The following is a 23,607-nucleotide window of genomic DNA, read 5'->3' as shown; positions in this document are numbered from 1 at the left end:
TTAAAACTTTGTCGCTTCCCCTATTTACTAGGAATATACTTACATACACTATCTATATTTTTCTTGTTAATTCAAATTAGCTTTATTTTCAATAGCTTCAATAATTAATGGCCTAGTACTATAAAGATTTCCTATTGTTACTTGTCTCTTAATAATTTGAAGACTTTCCAATCCTCTATTATAACATTCATTGATCTTCTCTTTATCCTGTATAGTCTTGTTCTGTTCAAACTCATGTCGAATTTTACGTAAAGCATACATCCTATAATAAGTATAAGATTAGATTCTTACAAAACAAATAAGGATATAATTTATAACTTAAACGTTAATAACATTTGTGAAAATAATATCTTTTATTCTGTTGTTAATAATTTTTTAAAATAATTAGAGTTTGATTAATTTTAGTATGTCCAGTTGCAAAATTATAATTAATAATAATTAACTTAATAATTTTTACTTGCCGATAATTGTATGAATTCCATTTTTTGCTTTCTCGAATTAGATTTCGATAGAGATTCAAAATAACCTTCCGACTACTAGCCATCATTTACGATACCTCATAGATCAAATACATCATAGATAGATATCTCCCGTGTATAGTGGTATATATATGTACTCTAATCCTGAATATCTCAAATTAGAACTCATTGTACTTTACGCATTGATTCCTCATTTTACTTTAAATTTGTCAAATTAATTAAATTAAATTAAATTAAATTACTCATTATTATATTTCTGAGTAATGCATTTTTATAATCAATAATGGCATCAAAAAGAAGGTTTCGTGCTTCAGTGAGTTAGTTTAATACTTTCCTTTGGAAAATACAAAACTCATGCTTCAATAAATATTAATATTGTAAATTGTCCTTAAATTTTGTTGTGATTGTAATGAAAATTTGAAAGCAGAATAGTTTTCGTTATAAATTAGTGTACGTACCTATTTCTATTAATTATATTGAAAAATAATACAATTCCGCCAATCTAAAATATTTAAAGTTTAATATCATGTCATAATGATTCTGCAACGGTTAGGTTATTTATTACAAATGTATTATATTGCTTTAACTATTTAAATGCTTTTATAAATAATGATTAAAATATATTTTTACAGATGCATGATGATATACTTTGGGCATTATAGTAAAAAAATATTTGGTAGAACCTATTGTACAACAAGTCAAGCTGTAAAAAATAATGTAATAATACTATTAGATAACGCATTTCCAAAAGATAATTGGACAAATATCGGTGCAAACATTTCTTCCAAATTGGGAAGAAATTTACACATTTCTTCATATCATCCTTTATCTCATGTTCGTCAACGTATTATTAACTATTTTCATAAGCAATTTTATAACCATATCGGAAATCCTATATTTAGTGTATATGATAATCTATCTCCTATAGTTACAGTAACTCAAAATTTTGATTCCCTTCTTATACCAAAAGGTCATCCGTCTAGAGACCAAAGTGATTGTTATTATGTCAATGAAAATATTGTGCTCAGATCTCATACAACAGCTCATCAGTCAGAGTTGATTTCAATGGGTTTGAACAATTTCATTGTAGTAGGAGATGTTTATCGTAGAGATGAAATAGATTCTACGCATTATCCTGTTTTCCATCAAGTAGATGTTGTCAGATTATGTACAACAGAGGAAATATTTCAAAATGTGAATCATTCTGATGGGTTAAGGATATTTGAACATAGAGGTATAGAAAGTGATGAAAAACAAGCATGTCATACTTTAGAATCTGTAAAACTAATGGAATATGAATTAAAAAATACTTTAATGGGTTTAGCACAAATGTTCTTTGGATCAGGTAATTTTAAGAAGAAGGAAAATCTCTGATATTAATTGATATGAGATGTAAAATATGAACTTGCAATTGTAGAAGTTCAATGCAAATGGATTCAACAATATTTTCCTTTCACTCATCCTTCATGGGAACTAGAAATCTTCTATAAAGATCAGTGGATTGAAGTATTGGGATGTGGTATTATGCGTCAGGAAATTTTACAAAATTCGGGTGCAGGAGAACGCATTGGATGGGCATTTGGATTGGGATTAGAAAGACTAGCTATGTGTTTATATGATATCTCGAATATTAGATTGTTTTGGAGTAAAGACTCTGGTTTCTTAAATCAATTCAAATTTGAAGATCCTAATACAACAGTAAAATATAAGGTACAGAAATTAATAAACTAATAAATATTGCATTAAAAGAAAAATTTTTAATTAAATTTCTCTTTGCAGGAAATTAGCATTTATCCCCAGTGTAAAACTGATATGAGTTTTTGGTTGCCTGAAGATAAAAGTTACTCACCGAACGATTTTTACGATATAGTAAGAGATGTTGGTGGTGATAGAGTAGAACAAGTTATATTAAAAGATGAATTCACTCACCCCGAGACCAAGAAATTGTCACACTGTTACTGTATAATATACAGACATATGCAACGTACATTATCAAAACGAGAAGTAATGAATATTCACAATCAAATAGCAAAACTTGCAGCTGAGAAATTACACGTTATAATTAGATAAACAAAAAAATTAATTTATTAAAGAAATAAAGTATTTGTGTATGTTTACTATGTTTTTTTCATAACTAGATCCATTTTTTTATGGTCAAACGAAAAAAATGGAATCTCAGTACTATGTTAGTTACATTTATTGTGTCAACACTATTAGAATAAAACTATTATTAAACTATTATGAATAAACTGATAAACATCCTTAATCTATTGATAATACTTCAGTGCGCTTACAGGATTAAAAAGAAAATCAGCATAATGTTCAAATGAATGTATTATTATTATACTTTTCACATAAATTAATTATAAATGTGTCATTAGGTCAAATACCTTGCGCAGAAATAAGTATGTATTCTACATATATGATACAGTTCATCAACGTCGTAGCTAACAACAGTTATTTCTACATCTACAATCTTACTTAATATATGCATAAATATAAAAATCGATTTCTTTTATTTTAGCATTGTACATACGCGACAAGTAAGTTACATTACATTGTATCATATTATATTAAAATTGAAATTAATAAGTTCTATTTAAAATATAAAAGGAAAATATCCTATATTAAAGTAAGACGATAACAAACAGGAATCGTGGCATTTAATTTATAAAAATAAGAATTTAACTTTACTTTTAACGTACGAATTTAACGTACTTTTACGTATTTATTAAATACATTTAGAAAATTTTAAAGCATTATATGCTTTTGATCAGCTGATTATTTATGTCCTGTAAACTCAATATATATATATATATATATATATATAAAAATGCTACAAATAGTATGCGATCGAATACATACGATAGATACGAGACGAAATCGAGTAAAATGCTATTACATATTATGCGAACATATTTCATAAAAGAAAATATCTTATTGGTTGCTAGAATAAATAAAAATGAACAAAAACAGATTTAAATAATTTCTTTTCAATTATCACAATTTCAATTTGTTTCAATTTACAATGTGAAAAATTAAGCATATGTTTACATTATTATGATATTTTGCATAAACATAATATTAATAATGATAACAGTAACGAGTTATTCATGGTATTTATCATTAATTTAGAATTTAAAGAAATATTAAATCTGATCTATTCTACATAGTAAAGCATTTAGTATAATATATTTAGAACAAAAGCAATTGTAATTTTCGTTAACAATTACATTTTGATGTCAAGTTGTAACGTTCTATCGCTTCGATATTTCCAGAATATTTAGAAGAATATTCAAGAACTTTATAAAATGCAAACGCACTTAGCAAAGAGCGTAAATCAGAGACTAATGATAATTAATCTTAAAAACAGTTTTTCCATAGCACTTTTTTCAATACAGATCAGAATTTTCTAAATTCTCCGTGTAAGTTACTTTTATAAAGTGAAACTGTTATGCACGAAATTTAAGATAATTTGGTGTAACTTGGAGGAGAAAACTTTTTTCGTAAAAATTTTAAGATATATAATGGCATGCAAGAAATTAAAGTTATTAGCAATACTTTCCACAAAAAGTCAGTAGTCTTGATAAACTCGGCATCTGTGTTATAAACAGAAAGAAGTGATGAAAGTTTCTTTAGATAAATGTATCTCTCTCTCTTTTTTTTTTAATATATGATATATTATATGATATATTAAATATTAATTGTACATACCAAAATAATCTTTGAGAACGACTAGAGATAATAAATAAAGCGCCAATGAGAAAATCTCCGCAAGTATCATAATATGATGCCATGTTCTAATAGTTAAAGCTACCATTATTAACTCTGTCAAGACAAGTGCTGTGAAACTTATGGCCACTATATGAATGAATTCATCTTCGAACATTATAAGTGCGCCGTACATTATAACTCCACCTGCAAGATGATTTAAACAATTAATATGTTGTTGGATAGTATATAATCAATGACAACAACAAAAAAACTTATACCTTGGTATATGCTTATTAAAATCCACATGAAGAATGTCTTATAAGACAACGATCGACCCTTACTGAGTTCTTTATAAAGTTCTGGGTAAGTAAGTGCAATTTTTCCTGATACATCTTTGTCTAGTACCAAAGAAAATACGGGAAACATCGTATATATTGTTCCATAACTACAAATTTATTATTATTATTTGATGTGCTAGTATTGTTATATCATATTCAATTATATGTATATATATGTATATATATTATATATATACACGTATATATGTGTTCTGAAATCATTTAATTCTTTCTTACCCAACCATTAAAAATCCCTGATACAAAGATACAGACGACAAATAAAAGACTGCAGAAAACACGGCTTGCATGGTGGAAATAATTAAACCTCGATGAATAACGAATTGACTTAAAGCAGCGGAGCGTTTGTAACTTCTACGACCGTGAACTAATAAAAGATTAGCCAAATGACTGAATTGAGAAATAGAAAAATCTGCGGCCAGAGAAGCTTGTCTTCCTTCGAGTCCTTCAAGGCCTATACCTAAAAAGAGAAATGAACATCAATGGTTTGTTGATATCTATACTACGATTCACTTAAATACTATGAGAAATATACTTACCAGCATCTGCTGCTTGTATCATTGATACATCATTGCCTCCATCACCGACAGCTGCGGTTCTCTTGCCAGTATGTCTCTGAATAAGACTAACAACTTCGGCTTTTTGCGTGGGTGAACATCGACAGCAAACAACAGCCGGTGAACCGCATGCGAGTTCCAAGAATTCTTGTTCGTAATATTGCAAACATACCTCTAAAGAATCTCCGCTGATGACTAAGGCACAGTCTTGTTTTTTACGGAAGGTATTTAATTCCAAATGCGCATCCGTGCGAGTTACCACCGATTTGAAAACATGAAGACTTTGCGTTCGTGAAACCAAACGCGAAGATTTTGCTATACAAGTTGCCGTTTCCAGCTTGTCACCCGTTAACATCCAAATCTAAAGATCATAGGAAAAGACATTGCAAGAAAAACTATTATCAAAACAAACAAAAGAGTTTATTCTCGCGTAATATGTGAAGTGGAAAAGATGCGATGTACCTTAATTCCAGCATTCCTTAATAGCTCCAATGTAGGCCTTACTCTGTCCTGTAATCTATCTTCGACACCGGTTACACATAATAATTCCATTTCCCTCTCTAAACTTTCGACAACTGCGGCAACTCTTGAAACGCGATCGCTAACGCTCATTCTTGCTGAATTATATCTAAAAAAATCATCTTCAATGTAGTCGAATTATTATATACATTTTGCCATTTAGCACATAGTAATTTGCCAATACCTTGCTTCAAAATCAAGATATTGCTCTTCTGTCAAATTTTTTTTTGCAACAACTAACGTTCTTAAACCTTCTCGGGCCATATTACCACATTCCTCCTCAAGCCAATCGTTATACTGTACTATTCCAGACATTACTACGTCCGCACCTTTCAGATAAAATACTATTTCAGAACTAGATTCTTCCTTTACTATTATCCCCATTCGTTTAGTCTCTGATGTAAATGGAAATATTTGTAAGATCGTATAGTTCAAAATTTTGCCATTTGGAGCTTTTAGTTGCATAAAATTCAAATCGCGCTTTACTAAAGCTAATCCCATTTCCTCCGTCCACTTGACCAATGCTACTTCATCTGGACTAGAAGCCTGGTAATTACGTTTTTGTTCTGGCAAATAGTAATGTTGGTCTGCTTCTGTTTGACTAAAAGTAGAAATGAAGTAAAGGTACACCTCATACAATTTTACGTGGCATATCTTTGCAAAAATTACCTTTGAATAGAACCAGAATCTCCTGTTTCTCCTGTTTGTATACTCATTGTATCTAAATTAGTTGATTTAGGTACTTCATCATAAACTGGTGTTACATTATGACACAATGCCAGAGCATGCACTGCATCATATATTCTAGTACTTTCAGATCTTCTTACTTTCCCACTATGTATAGATGCTGATGGTTTTACTGGTGAAGTTTCTGAATTTGTAGAATAACATGTTTTTAATACAGTCATAATTTCATCAAATGTTTCTTGCCCATAAGATATCATGCCCAAATGTAATTTCTTGAAAACCATTTTATTTTGTGTCAATGTGCCAGTTTTGTCACTTAATAAATATGAAATACGACCAAGTTCTTCTGGAATAGTAGTAGTTCTTACAACCGTTCCAGCAATTTCTTTGTCCCTTTGTATGCACCAAGCATAAAAAGCCTTTCCCATGTCTAAATTCACTCTTAAACTGATTGGTATTATGTAAGAAAATAACAAAACGAAGCGAAACATATAACGATACCATGGCCCATTGAATCCTTTTAAAGACATCATTACCAAAGCTAATCCAATCACAGCACAAAATAAAACCTACAAAATTAAAATTCATTCGACATTTAGTAAATAGTAAAGTGAAATTGCAGAATGTACCAGATGTTTTCATAATATGATACAACACCTTTGTCAACTGATTTATTTCCTGATCTAATAAACCAACTTTCGATCGTGGTGCAGAGTGATTCATAAGAGATCTAGTTTCTTGCCCTGTATATACTACAACACCAAGAGCTGAACCTGATGCTATTGCTGTATTTGCCCATAGAGTATTATCCACCCCTAAACTTTCTTCACTGCTGTATCCATCATACTACAAATTGTAATACAATCATTTATTAATAACTGTACTACATATGTAAATATTAAGAACAAGTTAGATATTTAGAAATTTACTCTGGTAAACGTTCCAATAAAGCTATGAATATCTTTTTGTGGCTTCTCAACATATATGCTTGCTTTAATATCAAACAATTGAGAATTATTTTCCAATTTTTGAGTAGCAGGAACAGCCAGTCGCAACTTCCAATCTGTTTCTCCATCCAATTGATCTGTTCTCACAAAGCATGCACCCGATCTTTCTGTGGTTCGCAATAGGACTAAGTCAGCTGGTACTCTCTGACCTTTTTCTACTATAACCTTGGAAAAAAATTACATAAATGAATACTTTTATTCACGTTTCTATTTGATTATCTTATATTTCCACTTTCTTACCAAATCGCCTACTCTCAATTTAGAACTTGGTACTAATTCCGGAGTATCAAAACCTTTTACTAATCTATAATACTTTTGGGCATTGACTTCTTTGTCCCTTTTGTATCGTCTGAAGTCATCGATTGCTTCTCGACAAATCGTAACAGTTAACACAAAACATAAAGGTCCCCAATATGTATATAAGTATCCTATTCGAATGTCTGGTATGAATTGAGATATGGCCATAAGCAAAAAATATAGATTTAAGAAAAATTTAAATTGTTGGAATAGAACCTAAAAAGATAAAATAACAAATATTAAATATTTTTATTCTATGTCATGACAGAAAATGACAAAGTTATCAATGTTCTTTACCAGAGGTAAAAAGGTCACAATATTATATTTCTGATTTCTTATGACATTAGTAGGAAATTTTTCATGCATCAGTTGACCAATGTGAATGACTCTAGCTCTTAATTCACGTTCTCTGCAACATCTTCTCCACATCCATGTACAACATCTATAAAGATACAATAATAAATAAGTAGAAAAATAAAAAAATAAAGTACATCACCAATTTTTTACTTTACCTTTTTATTGTTTGCACAACCATATTGTTGTTAAATTAATAAGAAAAATTATGAAAAGAATATTCAGACTTTGGATACAACAATGTCAATGAAAAGATATGTGTTTATTGTTGTATGAAATATGAACATAAATTTAACATAATTACTATGTTGAAATCGAACATCTTGGAAATAATTAGCAATATTTATTTAATTATTTAGCAAGAATTTAGAGAAAAATAGTAAAAGCTGCATAGAAATCGAAGTTTCTTAGGGGAAGTAAAATGTACGTCACCTTGTCCACGAATTGTCATTTCGCGGTCTAGATATTAGAGGAATATCCTCTTTCGATAGTCTTATAACATTGCTTTGTGTCTCCATTTAGATATTTCTTTGTAGACACAGCAGACACATTTGTAATCACAAATTATGTAAAGAAACACTTTTATTCAGTCTTTCGCTAAAAAACACTGTCAAAAAGTATCTTTCGATATTCAACACAGATCTGTTATGACATCATAACATCCACGAAGTACGAGTTTACAAGATGAATTCGCCAATCTATAAACCTACTATACCGATGTATTCCATTTATTATATTTTTCGCATTCTTTTTATTTTTCCTCACTGTGAGTAGAATCATGCAAAATTTATTTACATATACTATATTCAAATATGTTTAATTTGCTCGCTTCCTTTGTTCTCTATCAATTATGTATGTGTGTATTTTTAGTAACCCTTAATAGACTGACTTTAAAAAAAAATTGTTGTTATAATACGTACTCTTCACAAATAAGATTTGAAAAGTGTATTGTATGAATATAGACGCATCAGTACAATTATATGATGTATTTTCGAATTGTACGTTATTAAAAATAGAAAGACACTATTAAATACGTATATTTGGAAATGCAAACATTTTGAAGCTTGTTACTACGATATCGCTTATCGATGAGTAGATAAGATATATTTTGATGGGAAATTTTCCCGCGATATCCTATTCGTTTCTTTTTTCTTTTCTCATATTTTCCATTTTTTAAATGACTTATTTACACATTTATTTACGTAATTTCGATGGATTTTTATCATTTGTTATGTTGGCTACCAGTAGAATTAATACGCAGCTAGTAATTCGTTGATCGAGTATCACATTTGTTTCTATTCAATCTTTTGTTCAAGTTAATGATGGGTTATCGAATCTATAACTTACCCACAAAGACAGTTCTTGAGGAATATAGAAAAATCGTTTATTCGCCGTCTTCGTGAAGTTAAAAGTCGTATACTATCTTCAGAAGGTTGAAGAAGATAGTCAGTTTCTTCATCCATTTCAAAATCCCGCTCATCAGAGCTCAAACGTAATGGCATTTCTTCTAACCGCATATTTTTTTCACGTATCACTCGATAAATTTTCTTTCCCATTTACCACAGGTACACAACTATTACTATTATGTATTATGTATATCTATCTTTATGGTATGCTATATATGCACCACGCGTGTACATGTATATTCTTTACATATATGTACATCATATACATAGAAACATACGTACAAACATACACACACATACATATAGCTCCATTTGTATTTTTTCAGTGACAAAACATGCTAAGGATAATTCTCACTGGCTTTCTTTAACCATTGCATTATATACATCACATGATATCAGTGTTACACCATCTAAATATACCTGTACATATACAGGTATATACGTGTATTTTGTACCTTACTTCAGACCTTGCTTAAATAGAATCGTGATTTTCGATAGGTTAACATTTTGTATTTATTTGTTTAATTAACATTTAAAATAACACCGTCAATTGACATTCTATCGAATGATTTAATTGTTTTATTTATTTACGAAATGCGTGCATACATGCGACATTCATGCATACATGCACAATGTTCTTTTTCCCACGTACGTACGTGTACGCATCGCGAAATATTATTCAAACGACAACAGTAATATTGAGTATGAAACTTTCGAGACATTTCAGTTCAAGACAAAAATAAATTCAAATTTTTCGGAATTTCGATTGATCTTCAAACTAATTGTCAATCAACTATGATCGCGATACTTCTAACTGATATTACAGTGCGTGCGGCCATGTTAAGTACTCTATGATCACGTGATTCGCTTGGTTTTCTAGACGCATGCCTATATTATACCTTGAACCGTTTGAAATAAATTTTCAACATTTTTAGAATTTATATACATGTAAGAAATCATAAGCTCAATTTCATAAGTTTATTTCGTACGTGCGTATAACTCGTAAAATATTTTTATTATAAACCTCGTTAATCTCTCTCGTTAGAATTTATTACTCAAGTACGACTTCGTAAAGCAATGCTAATGATTTAATCGTATCCTTAAAAATCTCGTCTTGATATACCGCGTTGATAAGTAGATTTCGAAAGAGCTGCGCACACATTTCTTTTTCGTTTTGTCTCATAAAACTTACTGTTAAATGAAATCTATTGCATTTACTCAAAGTGCATAAAATGTCAACAATAAACTCTATATTATCCGTAATCGAAATATTTTGAAAGCATATGTCGATTATTTCGACAAACAACGATGGAGAAATTTCTGTGCAAAAAATTTTCTCCCGTAGAATATATCTGAAATAACAAGTTAGATGCATTCTTTTCCTATTCTTGTTCGATTTAAAAAGGAATACCTTACCTGGACATTTTGAGATAATGAAATTTTTCTTTATGCCCTTTAATAGTTTTCCAAACTTGTATAAATTTTACATATGTGGTGGGTATTTCATTTGCAGAAATATTATCACTATTACTCCATAATTTTAAACAATCTTCGGATTGTTGTTGTTGTATTTCTTGTTTTTCAAATGGCATTACCACATTCGAATTATCAATATGAACAATGGGATTCCAACATCTCTTTATTTTAGATTTTACATCGTCACATTTTAAAGGTTTTAGATGAGCAGCATTCACCTGGTGACAGATTCGATATGGGAGAAATTATTTTATATTAGATATATAAATAATGATATTTTCGATAAAAATATGCTCTTATACCAGTTGTCTAAAATCTTCATACGTAGGCACATTCTGTTCTATTGCTCTGAGTTTAGCATCATTCTGTAATTTGTATAGCTTATCCGCACTAAGAGCCTGTAGAAGTTCTAATTCTATATTTTTATAATTTATGGATGATCTTAATTTGCTCATTTGTACAGAGTAGGAAACTTTAAAAATATTCCGTCCTTTAGACAGCACGATAGACAAAACAAGAAGCTAACAAATATTTATTATTAGTCATAGTAAACAGTTGTTATAGTAACTTGCTATGGATACAATTATGCTTTATCAATAGGTACGTATACATACATATGTATGTATCTTCCTTAAGCATAAGAGGAAATTTACGTACAAGAATTTCAAGAAAGATCATAATCATAAGAGTTTATTACGTATACTGTATGTAAGATACAGTTTTTATATCAACAAAGTATCTCAATATATTAAACGACTAGGAACATATGTTACAGACGAGACATCTATGATAATATTACAAAATAGTATTATCTTCTGATGTTACGATCTTTTTTGTTACTTTGCTCTGTCTTTTTTTATACAATCTATCATGAGTTCTTTTCATTTCTAAAATTTCCTTCATTTCTTCCTTGTCTTCTTCCTAAAAATGTTTCACTTTTTACAACTATAATCATTCGTCATACATGTGTATTTACATAATATATACATATGTATATACAGATATTTTTTACCGATTGACTCAATCGAAGTACTAACGCCCTTCGACCATCGGACATTGGCTGCGAATAGTCCATTAATTTTTTAAGTCTTTCCTGTGGACTTACTCCTCTTTCTACTACCAAAACTATACGTGCCCACTGTGATATTAATTCCAGTATTAATAACTGAATAATAGTTAATAAATATTCCTATAAATGGAAAAAGTAGAGGGGGAAAGAAAAACCCACTTGTCTTTGCCATTCGTTTCTTGTCTCCGCGATTTTCTGATATGTATTTCCCATCATAGCAATTAACATATTTACCAATAATATGGCAACGATTGCCATATATACCACAAATAAGAACTACGACAAAATGAATTTTTCTATTGTAGTCGTATATTCACTAGAAGAGTAGATGTGAGGTAATTACCTTAGCTTCCATCTCGTGTTGCGTTCTCTCAAACGCGCCATAGTAATCTCCAAAGTTCGTCATGCTCATAAGGAACATTGCCATTATACTTTCTACCGGCGACGGCATTGGGTTGCTCACCGAATCATCTACTCCTTCTGGTGTATTTGGATTATCGAAAGATAGGAATATGATGTAATATGCTGGAGAAAGGAAAGGCAAGAAAAGAAAAGACAATCTTTTGATAGGCATTGTAGAATAAATTAGAGAAAAGAAATATGAAAAATATAGATCTACGTTGTATTACATTGTAGTATGTAAATACGTAATATTAGAAGTAAATAAGAGATAATGCTCGAAAGGAAATGAATATGGTGCTCGATGCATTTAAACTATGTAATAATGTATCACGGTATAAGCGTTACAAGTTGGTAAGTATGTATAAAGTTGGCTCGATGCCTACAATATGTAAATTTGTTACGTTTCAGAATGTATGATATACCAGTGTAATAATATGTGTCAATGTCGCTTGCGATGTAGAAATTCCCAGACGAGAGATTAAGTCATAAGGTGAAGGTAAACTCGTAATATGCTCGATATCGTTACACTTTGATTAACGACTGTAAGGGAAGAGGAAGAAGCGTCATTGGCATATTTACTCGCACGTTTCGATCTAATTGACCGGTTGATTCTCACGAATCGATCGTGAGTTTATTTCTGTCCGTGATCTATGTTCAAAAGATACGAGAGATACGTGATACGCTGTATCTGTTATCGCATTTATGTTAAAAGATTCTGGTCAAAGTAGAGGTGCGAAAGGGACAGAATGTGTAATGGAAAAATTCTTCCAGAGAGAAGAACTTTGTTTTCAAGTTACCTTGAGAAAATCCCATTACAAAGACCAAATAAATGGAGACGAAACGGAGTAAATCACCCATGATCATTCTGTAAATCATCACAACAAACGGACCGACCGTTTTGAAACCTCTGCAGAAAAATAAAAAATACGGTGCCGTCGTTAACATCACTACAACTGCCAACATATCTTCAACTTGATCGGCGCAAGCCAACCTCAGCAATGGAAAGGACAGTAATATACAACAGGAGAAGAGGAACATTACTCGCGACGGCGCAGTCATCTGGAAATTAATTTCTTTCGTTAGTACAATATTTTAATTTGTAACCGTACTAAAATTTCTGCGGTCTATCGGTTTATCAACGAAACATCGTCTTTTTCTTCATTCCTTTTCCTTTCCTCCCTATGTTCTCTCCCTGATAATTTCATTGATAAGAAACCAATATTAGACCCATTATTTACTAAACGTTTTCTTTTTCAGATAAAAGCGCTTGATAAAGGAACAGATGATATCATCCTCTTACTAGATTCTCAATGAACATGTTAAGACCGAGAAATCTGGCTTCGCGCAGTGCTGCAATAATATAAAGAATAGCCGCAATCTCCATTAATATTTCGGCGATTAGTCGAATCTTGGCCGATAATGTTGTTAGATGCATTAGTCTACATTTTTCTGTGAGATTGTTCCACCTAATATCGAAAATATGTATTAAGAGTAATCATGGACGTATACGTGGTCGCTAATAAACATTTTGAAATTTGTATTTTTGTATTAATCGGATTTGATCCGGGATTATTCACATATTATATAACGTACCAGTTGTGTTTGTTACTACCAGGAGAAACTGTATTATTATCGAAAGGTATCGTCGAATTTATAAAGACGACACTGTCGTTGATCGTCGTAATTTTTAGATAATCCGTTGGTGTACCGTTATTCTTGGAGTAGAAATGTTCGGCTGGTCGAATGGCTATCCTGTAAGAATCGTTGAACAATTCGATCTCGTTTTGAGATCGGTCTGTCGAGAAAATGTTCAAGATAGACGTTAGATCGTTGACGATATCAAGCTTCAGTTTATCAAAGCTTGCCGTTGTTACATTCGAAGGATGTTTTATATTCGAGGTAAAAGCAGTGGTGACAGCTTTATCGAGAAGAAGGGATAGATTTAAATTTTGAGAAGTTTTGGTAACGTTTGGGAGGAGTTGCTCTGGTTTTAAAGTTGTTATGGGCGATTCGATGGATGGAACAGAGGCATGAGGAGTGACAGCGAGTGAGGAAGTCGATGACGTTATCGTTGGACCGGGTCGAAGAGTAAAGCTGATCAATGATAGAATAAAGTAAAAGCAAAAAAGAAAAAATTGACGATAGAATCGAGACTTGACGAAAGTGTTCCACTTGGCATTTAGTAGATCGACCAGGACACCGTCCATCAATTCCAAGTGTTCGTCCTTTTCCTATATATATGAGAAATATCGTATGTCAATAAAGGATGGCAAATAGAAAGTAAACCATTGCGTAATTTAGGTTTTTGACTCACGCCAAATACCACCAGATTCAAAGCGGAATTATGACTGATGCTTCCTGTAATAACATCAATCGTGTCGACTTGCGATAAAGGATAAGCTGCACACGTAATACTCCCGATCTGCCAATAAATCTCCCGCTCGATGTTCAAGATATGAAAAAACAGTTCGATTCTAGCTAATTTCGCCGATAACGTCAAAGGTGTTAAATGTTGAGCATTTCTGATCGCTAACGACGCACCCACTTCATATGCCATATCGAACATAGTCTTACTTGGAAAAACAATCGATCGAATAAACTTATTGCTGGTTTTGCCATTTCCGGGTTAGTCCTGTGGCAGATGCTTACCAGTTTTTCATAGATGACCAACATATGTAAAACAGTATTTCCATTTGTGTCTTGCTTGTCGGGATCCGCTCCCCTGGCGAGTATTAATCTGTAACATTCTTCCTGCCCTAAACATGCGGCAAAACTTAAAGGATACTCGCCCCAGTAAACGTATCTACGCAAATAGAACGAAAGTCACTCGACATTTGTATTCCACTCGAGTAAATCTTCTTTACCCGCTATAATCCGTTTCCGGAGCTACGCAAACCCATTCATGATCCAGGCTGTCCGATCTCGACGCTTTTTGATCCTCCGGACACATAAAGTTCCCCACGCATCTTTCGTGTACGTCCGCACCGCTGTCCAAAAGGAATTTTACCAATGCTGGATCTTCATTTACTATCGCGATGTGTAATGCGCTCTCACCTATCAAGAACGACATAGCAGATGAATTTACGATGCGCCTTGACGCGATACGAATTTATTCGTTTACATCGTGTTCACCGCGCTTATTATACTTACTAACCGTAATATTCATCACTGATATATACATCGTTGATAAGCTTAGGGTAAAAACGTAATAAACGTTTAGCCAGATCAATGTGAATAGCAGTCGAGTGTAACATGCATAAGTGTAAAATCGTTTCGCCGACTGCTCCTCTTTCGCCTAAGCTCCAGCAGACTAGTCTGTACTTGCTTTTATCTATGAAATCGAAAGAAATATGTTAAAAACCTACATCTCTATCGTCTTTATCGATCGTTTACCTATTTTTGTCTCGTCCAATTCCTCCTCACTTTGCATATCTTTGTCTATATCGTAATCGGCAGGATTTTCCATAGATCTCAACGGTGGAAGCTGTTACGTAATCGATCATTCATAATAAAAAGACATTCATAAAAAAACGTTCAAGCTAATTACTTATCTACATCATATGATATCTAATTGTATATCGTTCTACCATTTTGTGCTTCGGACGATCCTTGTTTCGCAGCAAAACCAACTTTTCGATTGGAATCCATTTACCTCTACCCTTATTGTATAAATACGGTTCTACTTTCGTTCTTAAAGCATGGTCCAATTCCGCGTACTGTTTAGTTTGCGTTGCCCTTTTCATCATATTTACCAATAAACCACCTCCTACACAAGATTAAAAAGACGTTTCGCTTTCATCATTCTCGTTTATGATTCAACTTACCTTTCATGTCGACTAATTTGTAAAGCAAGATAGAAGATGCGTCCGTTTGTTTCTTTACTCCGCTGGCTACATTGCTCTCCGTATTTCCCATCTTATCCTCTCTTCTTACTAAAACGACACACGACGAGAGTTACTGATAGTCGATCAAATGGTTTCACCTTGATCATACACAGTTCTCTCATCCGCTTACTACATACACATGTATTACGTTGCCATGGAACACTTTCTCGATATCGATCACTCAATCGTTGTTTGGTGAAATACCGGCGGTCTGCTAAAGAGATTCCTATCTCCTTGATAATAAAAAAATGTATCAAAAAATGTAACGAAATGAAAGGAAATCGACGATCGATCTATTTCACGGAATAACATTTACTTTTTCGACTTTTAAATAGCGTTGCACATGGAAGCGAACTCCTATTTACAGATACAACGAATATGCACATGTAAATCTATAAAAAGAAAAAAACTAAATAGTAGAAAAGAAAACGAGACAAACATACCATCGTACCATAAATCATATTATTAGAATACAGTGTATATAAAAAATATAATATCTAAAGAACAACTAAAGGCTCCGGAGGGATTCGAACCCTCGATCTCCTGTTTACTAGACAGGCGCTTTAACCAACTAAGCCACGGCGCCTAGTTGGTCCCTACTTGGTCAAAAATTTTTATTTAAAGAAATTAAAATAATATGATTTAATATATTTAATGTTTTACTGTTAATTAAGTATTTGAATTCCTTAAAACATATTACGATATTCCACATCGTAATTAAAGCTCATAGACATTTTACATGTACATAAATGGTTATATATATAATAATATATTATCACGTTACAAAGTTAACGTTGCGTATTATATCTATATTTTTATATACATTCGTGTAATTTTATTCACAATATTAAGGAAATTTAAGATCGAACGTGCATGTGGCTCGTTGGTCTAGGGGTATGATTCTCGCTTAGGGTGCGAGAGGTCCCGGGTTCAAATCCCGGACGAGCCCTGGTTTCTCGGTACCTTTTTTTAGTAATCGTTATTCTTTGCACACATTAAAAATTGTGATATTTCTTTTATTTTGCCCATCTTCTGTAAAAAGTTAGATATGACTTTTCCTCTAAAGATAATTAGCGATAAGAAATTGATCGGTCCGAAAAAGAACATAATTTCTCATATTAGAAGAGTAGCTGAATATTTTGAACTTGAAAGTTATTCGTTTAAGAAACTGTTTGCCTTGGACGTAGTCATAACGAATTGAATTATTGAATCTAATCGAATGAAATAGAATCGCGCGGTATCTAAGACGATTACGCACGAGTGTTGTTCACCAGGAGTTTAATCGAAGACCTTTGAATATTCAAGCAATGACGAATCTTCGGGGAAGAAGTCACAAGGAGATCCAGTAAATAATCAAGAGGAAACCGAATCGCGATATACCATGGTACGCAGTCACGGGCTGACTAGGCATTTAGTTCGCGTTTACCTAGCGTATTCGCGGGCCAGTTAAGCTCTCGCTTTCGAGCCGCCAGCACCGACAGATCTTCTCCAATTGTTTCCAATCGCAAGTCCGCGTAACTTTGAATTTACCTTACGACTCGTGTTCGTCAGATTTGCACCGACATCCAAACCTACTTCACCTTTCTCCTTTGAATACAGCCAATTTTTTTTATCGTTCTAATTTCTCCTTGGTTTCTTTATTCTCATTCCTCCAATCGTCCTTTCTTCCTACCTTCCTTCCTTCCTTCCCTCCTTCCTTCCTTTTCCCTTTCCTTTCTTCCTTGTTTCCCTCCTACCATTCCTTCCTTCGTTCCTTCTTTCTTTCAAACATCTGTCGTTGGTTTTACTGTAAAACGATCAAAGATTTTTAAACGTGTATCAGGACCGTTTCTCACAGGCGTCTACTACTGCTGAGTACCACAAAGCAGATGCTTGTTGATATCGCAAAAACAAGTCCAAGAAGTTTGCTGTTTCTTCGGATCAGAAAATCTCTTCTAACCACGAGTAAGTGAAACTTTGCTATAAAACATTTGACGATCGTCAATTACCCAAATATCAGTGGAACGTGATTTTCTTCTTGTTGATTATCTTATCGTCGATATTTCAATTGCATTTATCTCAACTCATGATCGTGGATTCAAATTGTTCGTGCTAATAAAAATTAACGTTTATATCGCGATTTCGGAAAATTATAATTACATATTCGCCTGAACGACTGCTTCGTGTGAAATTCCATTGTAAAATTGGGACAGTTGATCTCAAACAAAATTTGTATAGATGAAAACGCGGTAAGTCAAATGATTTTGAATCATCAGTGGAACGAAACATCTTGTATATACAATGTGCAAACATCTTGTTGCGTAACGGTCTATCGTAAACGATTCGGAGCACGTTTTTAAACAAACGTACCTGTCATGAATACGAAAATTATACTGTTGTCATTCACGTTTAAGAATTATCTCATTCATGTTGCGTGCGTACCTAAACGCGTGTATATGCATGGAAATGAAGTGAATAATTTCGAATAATTTAAAATCAATCGAATTACTGTTTTATGGTAGAGAAGTAAACATCGATTTGCACAAAATTCTTGACATTTGCATGGATGTTCCGACAAATTAATGATATCGTGCACCGAAACTATATCATCGATAGTTGCGATCACACAACTCTTACCCCAAATACATAACGTAAAGAAAACGATCGGAATTTGGGACAATGGGCATATACCTACGCTTTAATATGACGTTCGCGTTATTTTTAGCGTCAACAATTTGAAAGATCACGTATAAGCATTGGCACGTCTTACGATAAACAGATTAAATGAAGAAGAAGAAGAAGAAGAGGATGATGAAGAAGAAGAAGAGAAAAAAGGAAAAGAAAAAATAATCGGTAGAGAAAGAGACGTTTGAGGTTGAGGGTCGGAAGAGGTAGGAGGAAGATAGGTGGAAGAAGAGGAAAGAGAATAATTTGGAAAGTGAAACTTGGTTTAATTTTAGCAACGTTAAACGAATCATGTTTAATATAAATCTTAAAGAAGCGCAATGCTTGCGAACCTAGTGCTTCGATGGGGGAAAAATGATGAGATAAAAAGAGGGGGAATCGATTCGTATTTCACGAGGTATTATTTCGAGGAGCAATTACGCGTCCAAATCGACGGAAAGTTGATCGCCCGATAAAGAAAAATCTGTCGGATCGAGAACGATACACGTATACAAGCCTGAAGAAAATATCGAATAAATGGCTGAAAGAATATCAAACCATAAATTTGCCGACGCATGAGATCACATCGATGGAACGTTCGTTCGTTTGTTTTATCGATAAAATAATCTTTGCACCCTGTAGCGTTGAAATTCGTGTAAAAATATACGGTGCCCATTAACCTCTTTCTTTAACCTCGATTTTCGTCAATTGAGTTATTTTTAAAATAGCCTCCGATCGCATACGAGTCACTATAATTATATACCGCTTACTTTTCTAATTCTTTCAATCTTTCTCACTGGGAAAATTTAACGACTGTTAACAAGATTAATATGCTATGGCATGTCGATTTCGCGCGATTTTTCCCCATCGTTTTTCCCGCGTTACACGATATTCGAATAATTCGAGTAATTTTTATATGTATCATCTTACTTCTCTTTTTATTAATATACGTGTGTATACATTGTACATGTATAGGTATAAAACGTTACGTTACGCACGTTTCCGATATGATATGACCAAAAGCCAAGGTTTATCGGAAACGAATGATCACACATACATTGACATGTTGCGTTCAACACGATGCATAATCGCTTGAAACTAAATAATGGACAAGATCATCTTCGTTTATAAGATTACCTATCATGTCAATCAATACTCAATTGAATGAATCGCGATGCTGTATCCAGTTCAATACAATTGGAACATTTCTTTCATTCACCATAACAAATTTTTTGTCAATGCATTCATTTTAATCGTCATCGTTGTTTTCATCCATGAAAGGTTGCATACTTTGCCATTGACTGCATTCATTGAATAATAGAATGTTCAACGCGAGCGTATGATACACCCGATAAAATGTTAGACGTACTATTATGCGTCACGCGCGTTTTCATAGTTACATATGAGATCGGTCGTGATAGTATACGCTGACGTTTACATGTCGATTATTATTGAATCGAGTACGACGACCGAAAAGCGACATCTTCTCGAGTGCAAAGCTGAAATCGCGATATTCGAATAGAATTGCCCTTAATTTTCAAATTACGTGAACCGCTTATTCTCGGTCAGATACTTGTCATTCTCAGTCTGTTTCTAATGAAACTAAAAACGGGTCAAGATCGACGATGCGACGGTCGAGTCGTGCGTATCTATTCGATATACAACGTAAAGTAGAAGTCATAAGTAGAATTCGCTTCGAAGATTCGAAAGTTTTTAACGCGAAATGTGTATTATTTTGTGCTCCGAAAATTTCGAACGCTCTAACAATCGCTAATGGTGATATGTCTATATATATGAAAGGAAATAAACGTAAAACATGACACGTTCCAGTCTGATAAATTCCATTAATATTATAATGCAATAAACTGCGTTCGATAACAAGCGTCTACAAACGCTTGATCGTTCGATGCGTTTGACGATCCGTTTTATCGTCGCCAGCCCCGACGCAATTGTCATCGTTATCTAATAAATGCGAACAAATCGCGCGATTTTTCGTTCCACTGTTTCACGGTCAAATCGCGACCTACTTCTATCCCGTTTGTGAAACTGAGAATACCCGCGCATGACATTTAACGAGGAAGAAAGAGAAAACGTTTGAAATGGTTCCAAAAAGATATCCGATGATTTTACGTACAGTTGGCATTGCAACTGTTAATCACTGCCAATTGCTGCCTAGTCCCACGGACCTGACCCAATAATGCAGAAGATTACGTACAAAAGCGAAAACAGGAACGATAACGAGAACGAGAAATTCCTACTTGTATTTTACGCAATTTAGTACCGTTGAGATCGAAATCGATCAAAATATCGATCATTGTTTTCCGTTTAAGTAAGTCGTTTGATTTCGTCAAGGATGAAGGGTCATAAGGGTAGATAAGGCCAGCAAAGAAATGCTACTAAAGATGTGAACGTTGAATCGATTGCAGGAAACGACGAACGCGTGAAAAATGCGATCCTGGAAAGGCTCAGCGTGCGTTATTTTTCTTCTGGCTGTGGTGTCGTCGATCGTCCATGGGATACCCGATTTTTCGGACTTGCCGGCAGGTCCTTATTGCGCCAAATGGTATCCACAAGGCGATTGTTGTACAGGTCGTCAGGACGAGTGTAGTACTCCGATTCTCAGCACAGTTTGTTACTGCGATGATTTTTGCAACCGAGAGAAGCAAGAAGATTGCTGTCCAGATTATTGGAGCCACTGCAAAGGAATCGAACCCAACATCACTCTACCACCGCCGCAAGAAACAAGACGTTCGTAACTAAGAAAAGTCTATTCGAAGATCCTTTCCAGCAAGACGAAACTATTCATAGACAATTCCTTGTTTCAGGTTGCTATTTCCAGGGGAAATATTACAATCAAGACCAAACATTTACAATCAATTGCAATATATGGTATATTTATTTTGTATATCGCAAACGCTTAACAGATTCACATTCTGACTTTCGGTAAACTGATCAACGATACATGTACGATCTTTCAGCAAATGTACGGTAATGGGTAGAGACACCGAAGTATTTTGCGAACAGCATCGATGCTTGCAAAACCCAGAACTAATAGATGAGATCAACTCGCAGGATTTGAGTTGGAGGGCACGAAATTACTCCGAGTTTTGGGGTAGAACGTTAGACGAAGGTGTGAAACTACGCTTGGGTACTTTAAATCCGTCACGATCGGTAAGAAGCGTAAATTTCTTCGATGTTTACTTCAGTAATTTCGAATGCGATCAATTCAAGCAAATTCGATCAACCGTTGCGTCCATCGGGCATCCAAGGTTTACAGAATGAATTCCGTGCGACGGATTTACGATCCGGAGTCCCTACCACGAGAGTTCGACGCCAGGATTCGTTGGCCCCGAGAGATCTCGGACATAGACGATCAAGGTTGGTGCGGCGCATCCTGGGCTATTTCTGCGACACGCGTCGCTTCAGACAGATTTGCCTTAATGAGTAAGGGAGCCGATAGCGTCCTCCTCAGCGCACAGCATTTACTCTCGTGTAACAACAGAGGACAGCAAGCTTGCAGCGGCGGTTATTTGGACAGAGCCTGGCTATACATGCGAAAATTCGGGTAATTCTTGGTTAAATCATCGTTACGCTATGTTTTTTATGCACCAATCTTTTCGCAACTTTACCTACAGATACTACGTTCAATTCGCTTTCGATTTAACTGGTGATGATAATACTATAACTACTCGGCTACCTGATTTTTATCTTTTCTTTTTCTGCGATTTCACTTTTTAGCCTAGTCGACGAAGACTGTTATCCATGGGAAGGCACGAACGTACAATGCAAGTTGCGAAAGAGAACAGACTTGAAGACTGCTGGTTGTCGTCCTCCGGTAAATCCACTTCGAACAGAATTATATAAAGTTGGGCCGGCTTATCGGTTAGGCAACGAAACCGATATTATGTACGAAATTTTAACATCTGGACCAGTGCAAGGTAAGTGATTTCTTGTCAACCTGATATTTTTTCTTTATTCGCAAACAGTTAACAAAGAGGTCGATGAGATCTAACGACGACGATACTTTTAGCAACCATGAAAGTTTATCAAGACTTTTTCTCTTATGAATCCGGAATATATAAACACACAGCAACCACCGAACACTATGCATTTGGCTATCATTCGGTTAGGATTATCGGATGGGGGGAAGATACGTCCGCGCATCGTCATCGCAACTTGCCAATTAAGTATTGGGTAAGGCTCCTCTAATTCTTCTACCTATTTTTCTACCCTTACATTGAAACGATTACGTACTGATAAATAATATGTAACGAATTTTTTGCTCCAGTTGGTCGTTAACTCTTGGGGTCAGCAATGGGGCGAGAGCGGTTTGTTTCGAATTCAAAGAGGAACTAATGAGTGTGATATCGAATCGTTCGTAGTAGCAGTATGGGCGAAAACTATCTAAGGAAAGGTGCAAGAATCAGGAAATGCTGCATTTATCTATCGGATCGTATATTGCGTTGCGTCGCGCTGCGCTTTATTTCTATCAATATACGAAATCGATTCGTGTTCGATTCATCGTTATTTCCTTTGCATCATTATATATATATTTTTCTCATTCACAACAAATTCCATTTAACATATTTTATTAACGTATCAATTATTGTTTGCACACAGTTTAAGAAACAAATGAAACGATTGCCAAATACTTTCTGACCATATATGTAGGTAACACCATGTATAAACTAATTCATCTGTATGTTAGGGAATAAAATATCAGATGTTCTGAATATATTAATATATTTTTGCATAAA

The 23,607-nt window shown here is 33.8% G+C and overlaps 5 protein-coding genes, 1 long non-coding RNA gene and 2 other non-coding genes across 17 annotated transcripts; 4 read left to right on the top strand and 4 right to left on the bottom strand.

The window, feature by feature from the left end:
- The first annotated feature begins 901 nt into the window (after positions 1-901).
- Positions 902-2,579, top strand: PheRS-m (Phenylalanyl-tRNA synthetase, mitochondrial). Of its 3 annotated transcripts, XM_069116657.1 has the most exons (5): positions 902-1,027; positions 1,112-1,323; positions 1,408-1,824; positions 1,897-2,189; positions 2,259-2,579. In XM_069116657.1, the coding sequence occupies exons 1-5, from the start codon at positions 1,014-1,016 to the stop codon at positions 2,547-2,549; spliced, it is 1,227 nt and encodes a 408-aa protein (XP_068972758.1). In that variant the 5' UTR covers positions 902-1,013; the 3' UTR covers positions 2,550-2,579. The 3 variants fall into 3 exon arrangements, with proteins under 3 accessions (XP_068972758.1, XP_068972757.1, XP_068972756.1); XM_069116656.1 differs by having other exon boundaries at positions 902-929; positions 1,112-1,824; XM_069116655.1 differs by having other exon boundaries at positions 1,112-1,824.
- A 216-nt stretch (positions 2,580-2,795) lies between these two features.
- LOC138181631 (probable phospholipid-transporting ATPase IIB) lies at positions 2,796-9,526 on the bottom strand. Of its 3 annotated transcripts, none has more exons than XM_069116635.1 (13): positions 9,318-9,526; positions 7,914-8,058; positions 7,560-7,832; positions 7,242-7,484; positions 6,970-7,158; positions 6,295-6,881; positions 5,810-6,226; positions 5,569-5,734; positions 5,089-5,467; positions 4,769-5,009; positions 4,472-4,638; positions 4,194-4,397; positions 2,796-4,078 (listed from the first exon to the last, which is right to left on the bottom strand). In XM_069116635.1, the coding sequence occupies exons 1-13, from the start codon at positions 9,524-9,526 to the stop codon at positions 3,945-3,947; spliced, it is 3,354 nt and encodes a 1,117-aa protein (XP_068972736.1). In that variant the 3' UTR covers positions 2,796-3,944. The 3 variants fall into 3 exon arrangements, with proteins under 3 accessions (XP_068972736.1, XP_068972737.1, XP_068972739.1); XM_069116636.1 differs by lacking the exon at positions 9,318-9,526 and adding an exon at positions 8,403-8,964; XM_069116638.1 differs by lacking the exon at positions 9,318-9,526 and adding an exon at positions 8,129-8,343.
- On the top strand, positions 9,454-13,720 carry LOC138181648 (uncharacterized). Of its 4 annotated transcripts, none has more exons than XR_011173553.1 (4): positions 9,454-9,535; positions 12,227-12,674; positions 12,732-13,401; positions 13,581-13,720. It is a non-coding gene; the product is annotated as an uncharacterized LOC138181648 (long non-coding RNA). The 4 variants fall into 4 exon arrangements; XR_011173554.1 differs by having other exon boundaries at positions 12,227-12,948; positions 13,095-13,401; XR_011173552.1 differs by having other exon boundaries at positions 12,227-12,948; positions 13,036-13,401.
- LOC138181644 (coiled-coil domain-containing protein 103) lies at positions 10,362-11,382 on the bottom strand. Its single transcript, XM_069116667.1, has 3 exons — positions 11,155-11,382; positions 10,793-11,070; positions 10,362-10,728 (listed from the first exon to the last, which is right to left on the bottom strand). Exons 1-3 carry the CDS (start codon positions 11,305-11,307, stop codon positions 10,428-10,430), a joined length of 732 nt encoding a protein of 243 aa, XP_068972768.1. The 5' UTR covers positions 11,308-11,382; the 3' UTR covers positions 10,362-10,427.
- nan (transient receptor potential cation channel subfamily V member nanchung) lies at positions 11,515-16,721 on the bottom strand. Its single transcript, XM_069116669.1, has 15 exons — positions 16,345-16,721; positions 16,148-16,255; positions 15,911-16,089; positions 15,717-15,807; positions 15,478-15,654; positions 15,188-15,377; positions 14,973-15,126; positions 14,638-14,892; positions 13,917-14,554; positions 13,624-13,789; positions 13,121-13,382; positions 12,265-12,446; positions 12,081-12,197; positions 11,865-11,990; positions 11,515-11,773 (listed from the first exon to the last, which is right to left on the bottom strand). Exons 1-15 carry the CDS (start codon positions 16,346-16,348, stop codon positions 11,648-11,650), a joined length of 2,775 nt encoding a protein of 924 aa, XP_068972770.1. The 5' UTR covers positions 16,349-16,721; the 3' UTR covers positions 11,515-11,647.
- On the bottom strand, positions 16,720-16,793 carry TRNAT-AGU (transfer RNA threonine (anticodon AGU)). The gene has a single exon. It is a non-coding gene; the product is annotated as a tRNA-Thr (tRNA).
- Positions 16,794-17,084: 291 nt separating this feature from the next.
- Positions 17,085-17,156, top strand: TRNAP-AGG (transfer RNA proline (anticodon AGG)). Its single transcript has one exon. It is a non-coding gene; the product is annotated as a tRNA-Pro (tRNA).
- Positions 17,157-17,601: 445 nt separating this feature from the next.
- LOC138181637 (tubulointerstitial nephritis antigen-like) lies at positions 17,602-23,607 on the top strand. Of its 3 annotated transcripts, XM_069116653.1 has the most exons (9): positions 17,602-18,151; positions 18,966-19,446; positions 21,277-21,598; positions 21,676-21,739; positions 21,829-22,021; positions 22,120-22,415; positions 22,589-22,788; positions 22,881-23,044; positions 23,139-23,607. In XM_069116653.1, exons 3-9 carry the CDS (start codon positions 21,298-21,300, stop codon positions 23,256-23,258), a joined length of 1,338 nt encoding a protein of 445 aa, XP_068972754.1. In that variant the 5' UTR covers positions 17,602-18,151; positions 18,966-19,446; positions 21,277-21,297; the 3' UTR covers positions 23,259-23,607. The 3 variants fall into 3 exon arrangements, with proteins under 3 accessions (XP_068972754.1, XP_068972753.1, XP_068972755.1); XM_069116652.1 differs by lacking the exon at positions 18,966-19,446; XM_069116654.1 differs by lacking the exons at positions 17,602-18,151; positions 18,966-19,446 and adding an exon at positions 20,740-21,179.

The sequence above is a fragment of the Bombus flavifrons genome, chromosome 7 (assembly GCF_040668555.2).
Source record: "Bombus flavifrons isolate JBK064 chromosome 7, iyBomFlav1_principal, whole genome shotgun sequence".
Lineage (NCBI taxonomy): Eukaryota > Metazoa > Arthropoda > Insecta > Hymenoptera > Apidae > Bombus > Bombus flavifrons.
This window is presented reverse-complemented; position numbering and strand designations above follow the sequence as displayed.

Bases quoted from the DNA above. Each gene is read 5' to 3' on its own strand.
- PheRS-m (XM_069116655.1), top strand. The intron at 1,825-1,896 runs GTAATTTTAAGA...TTGCAATTGTAG, and splicing joins ACAAATGTTCTTTGGATCAG to AAGTTCAATGCAAATGGATT. The intron at 2,190-2,258 runs GTACAGAAATTA...TTCTCTTTGCAG, and splicing joins ATACAACAGTAAAATATAAG to GAAATTAGCATTTATCCCCA.
- LOC138181631 (XM_069116635.1), bottom strand. From the start codon at position 9,526: ATGGGAAAGAAAATTTATCGAGTGATACGTGAAAAAAATATGCGGTTA. The intron at 6,882-6,969 runs GTGTTGTATCAT...TTAATTTTGTAG, and splicing joins AAATAAATCAGTTGACAAAG to GTTTTATTTTGTGCTGTGAT. The intron at 4,398-4,471 runs GTATAAGTTTTT...ATCATCTTGCAG, and splicing joins TTTAATAAGCATATACCAAG to GTGGAGTTATAATGTACGGC.
- LOC138181644 (XM_069116667.1), bottom strand. From the start codon at position 11,307: ATGAGCAAATTAAGATCATCCATAAATTATAAAAATATAGAATTAGAA. The intron at 11,071-11,154 runs GTATAAGAGCAT...ATCTGTCACCAG, and splicing joins ATGAAGATTTTAGACAACTG to GTGAATGCTGCTCATCTAAA. The intron at 10,729-10,792 runs GTAAGGTATTCC...TTGTTATTTCAG, and splicing joins CATTATCTCAAAATGTCCAG to ATATATTCTACGGGAGAAAA.
- nan (XM_069116669.1), bottom strand. The intron at 15,655-15,716 runs GTAAACGATCGA...TCGATTTCATAG, and splicing joins ATTGGACGAGACAAAAATAG to ATAAAAGCAAGTACAGACTA. The intron at 12,198-12,264 runs GTAATTACCTCA...ATTTTGTCGTAG, and splicing joins AACACGAGATGGAAGCTAAG to TTCTTATTTGTGGTATATAT.
- LOC138181637 (XM_069116652.1), top strand. From the start codon at position 21,298: ATGCGATCCTGGAAAGGCTCAGCGTGCGTTATTTTTCTTCTGGCTGTG. The intron at 21,740-21,828 runs GTATATTTATTT...ACGATCTTTCAG, and splicing joins ACAATCAATTGCAATATATG to CAAATGTACGGTAATGGGTA. The intron at 23,045-23,138 runs GTAAGGCTCCTC...TTTTTGCTCCAG, and splicing joins ACTTGCCAATTAAGTATTGG to TTGGTCGTTAACTCTTGGGG.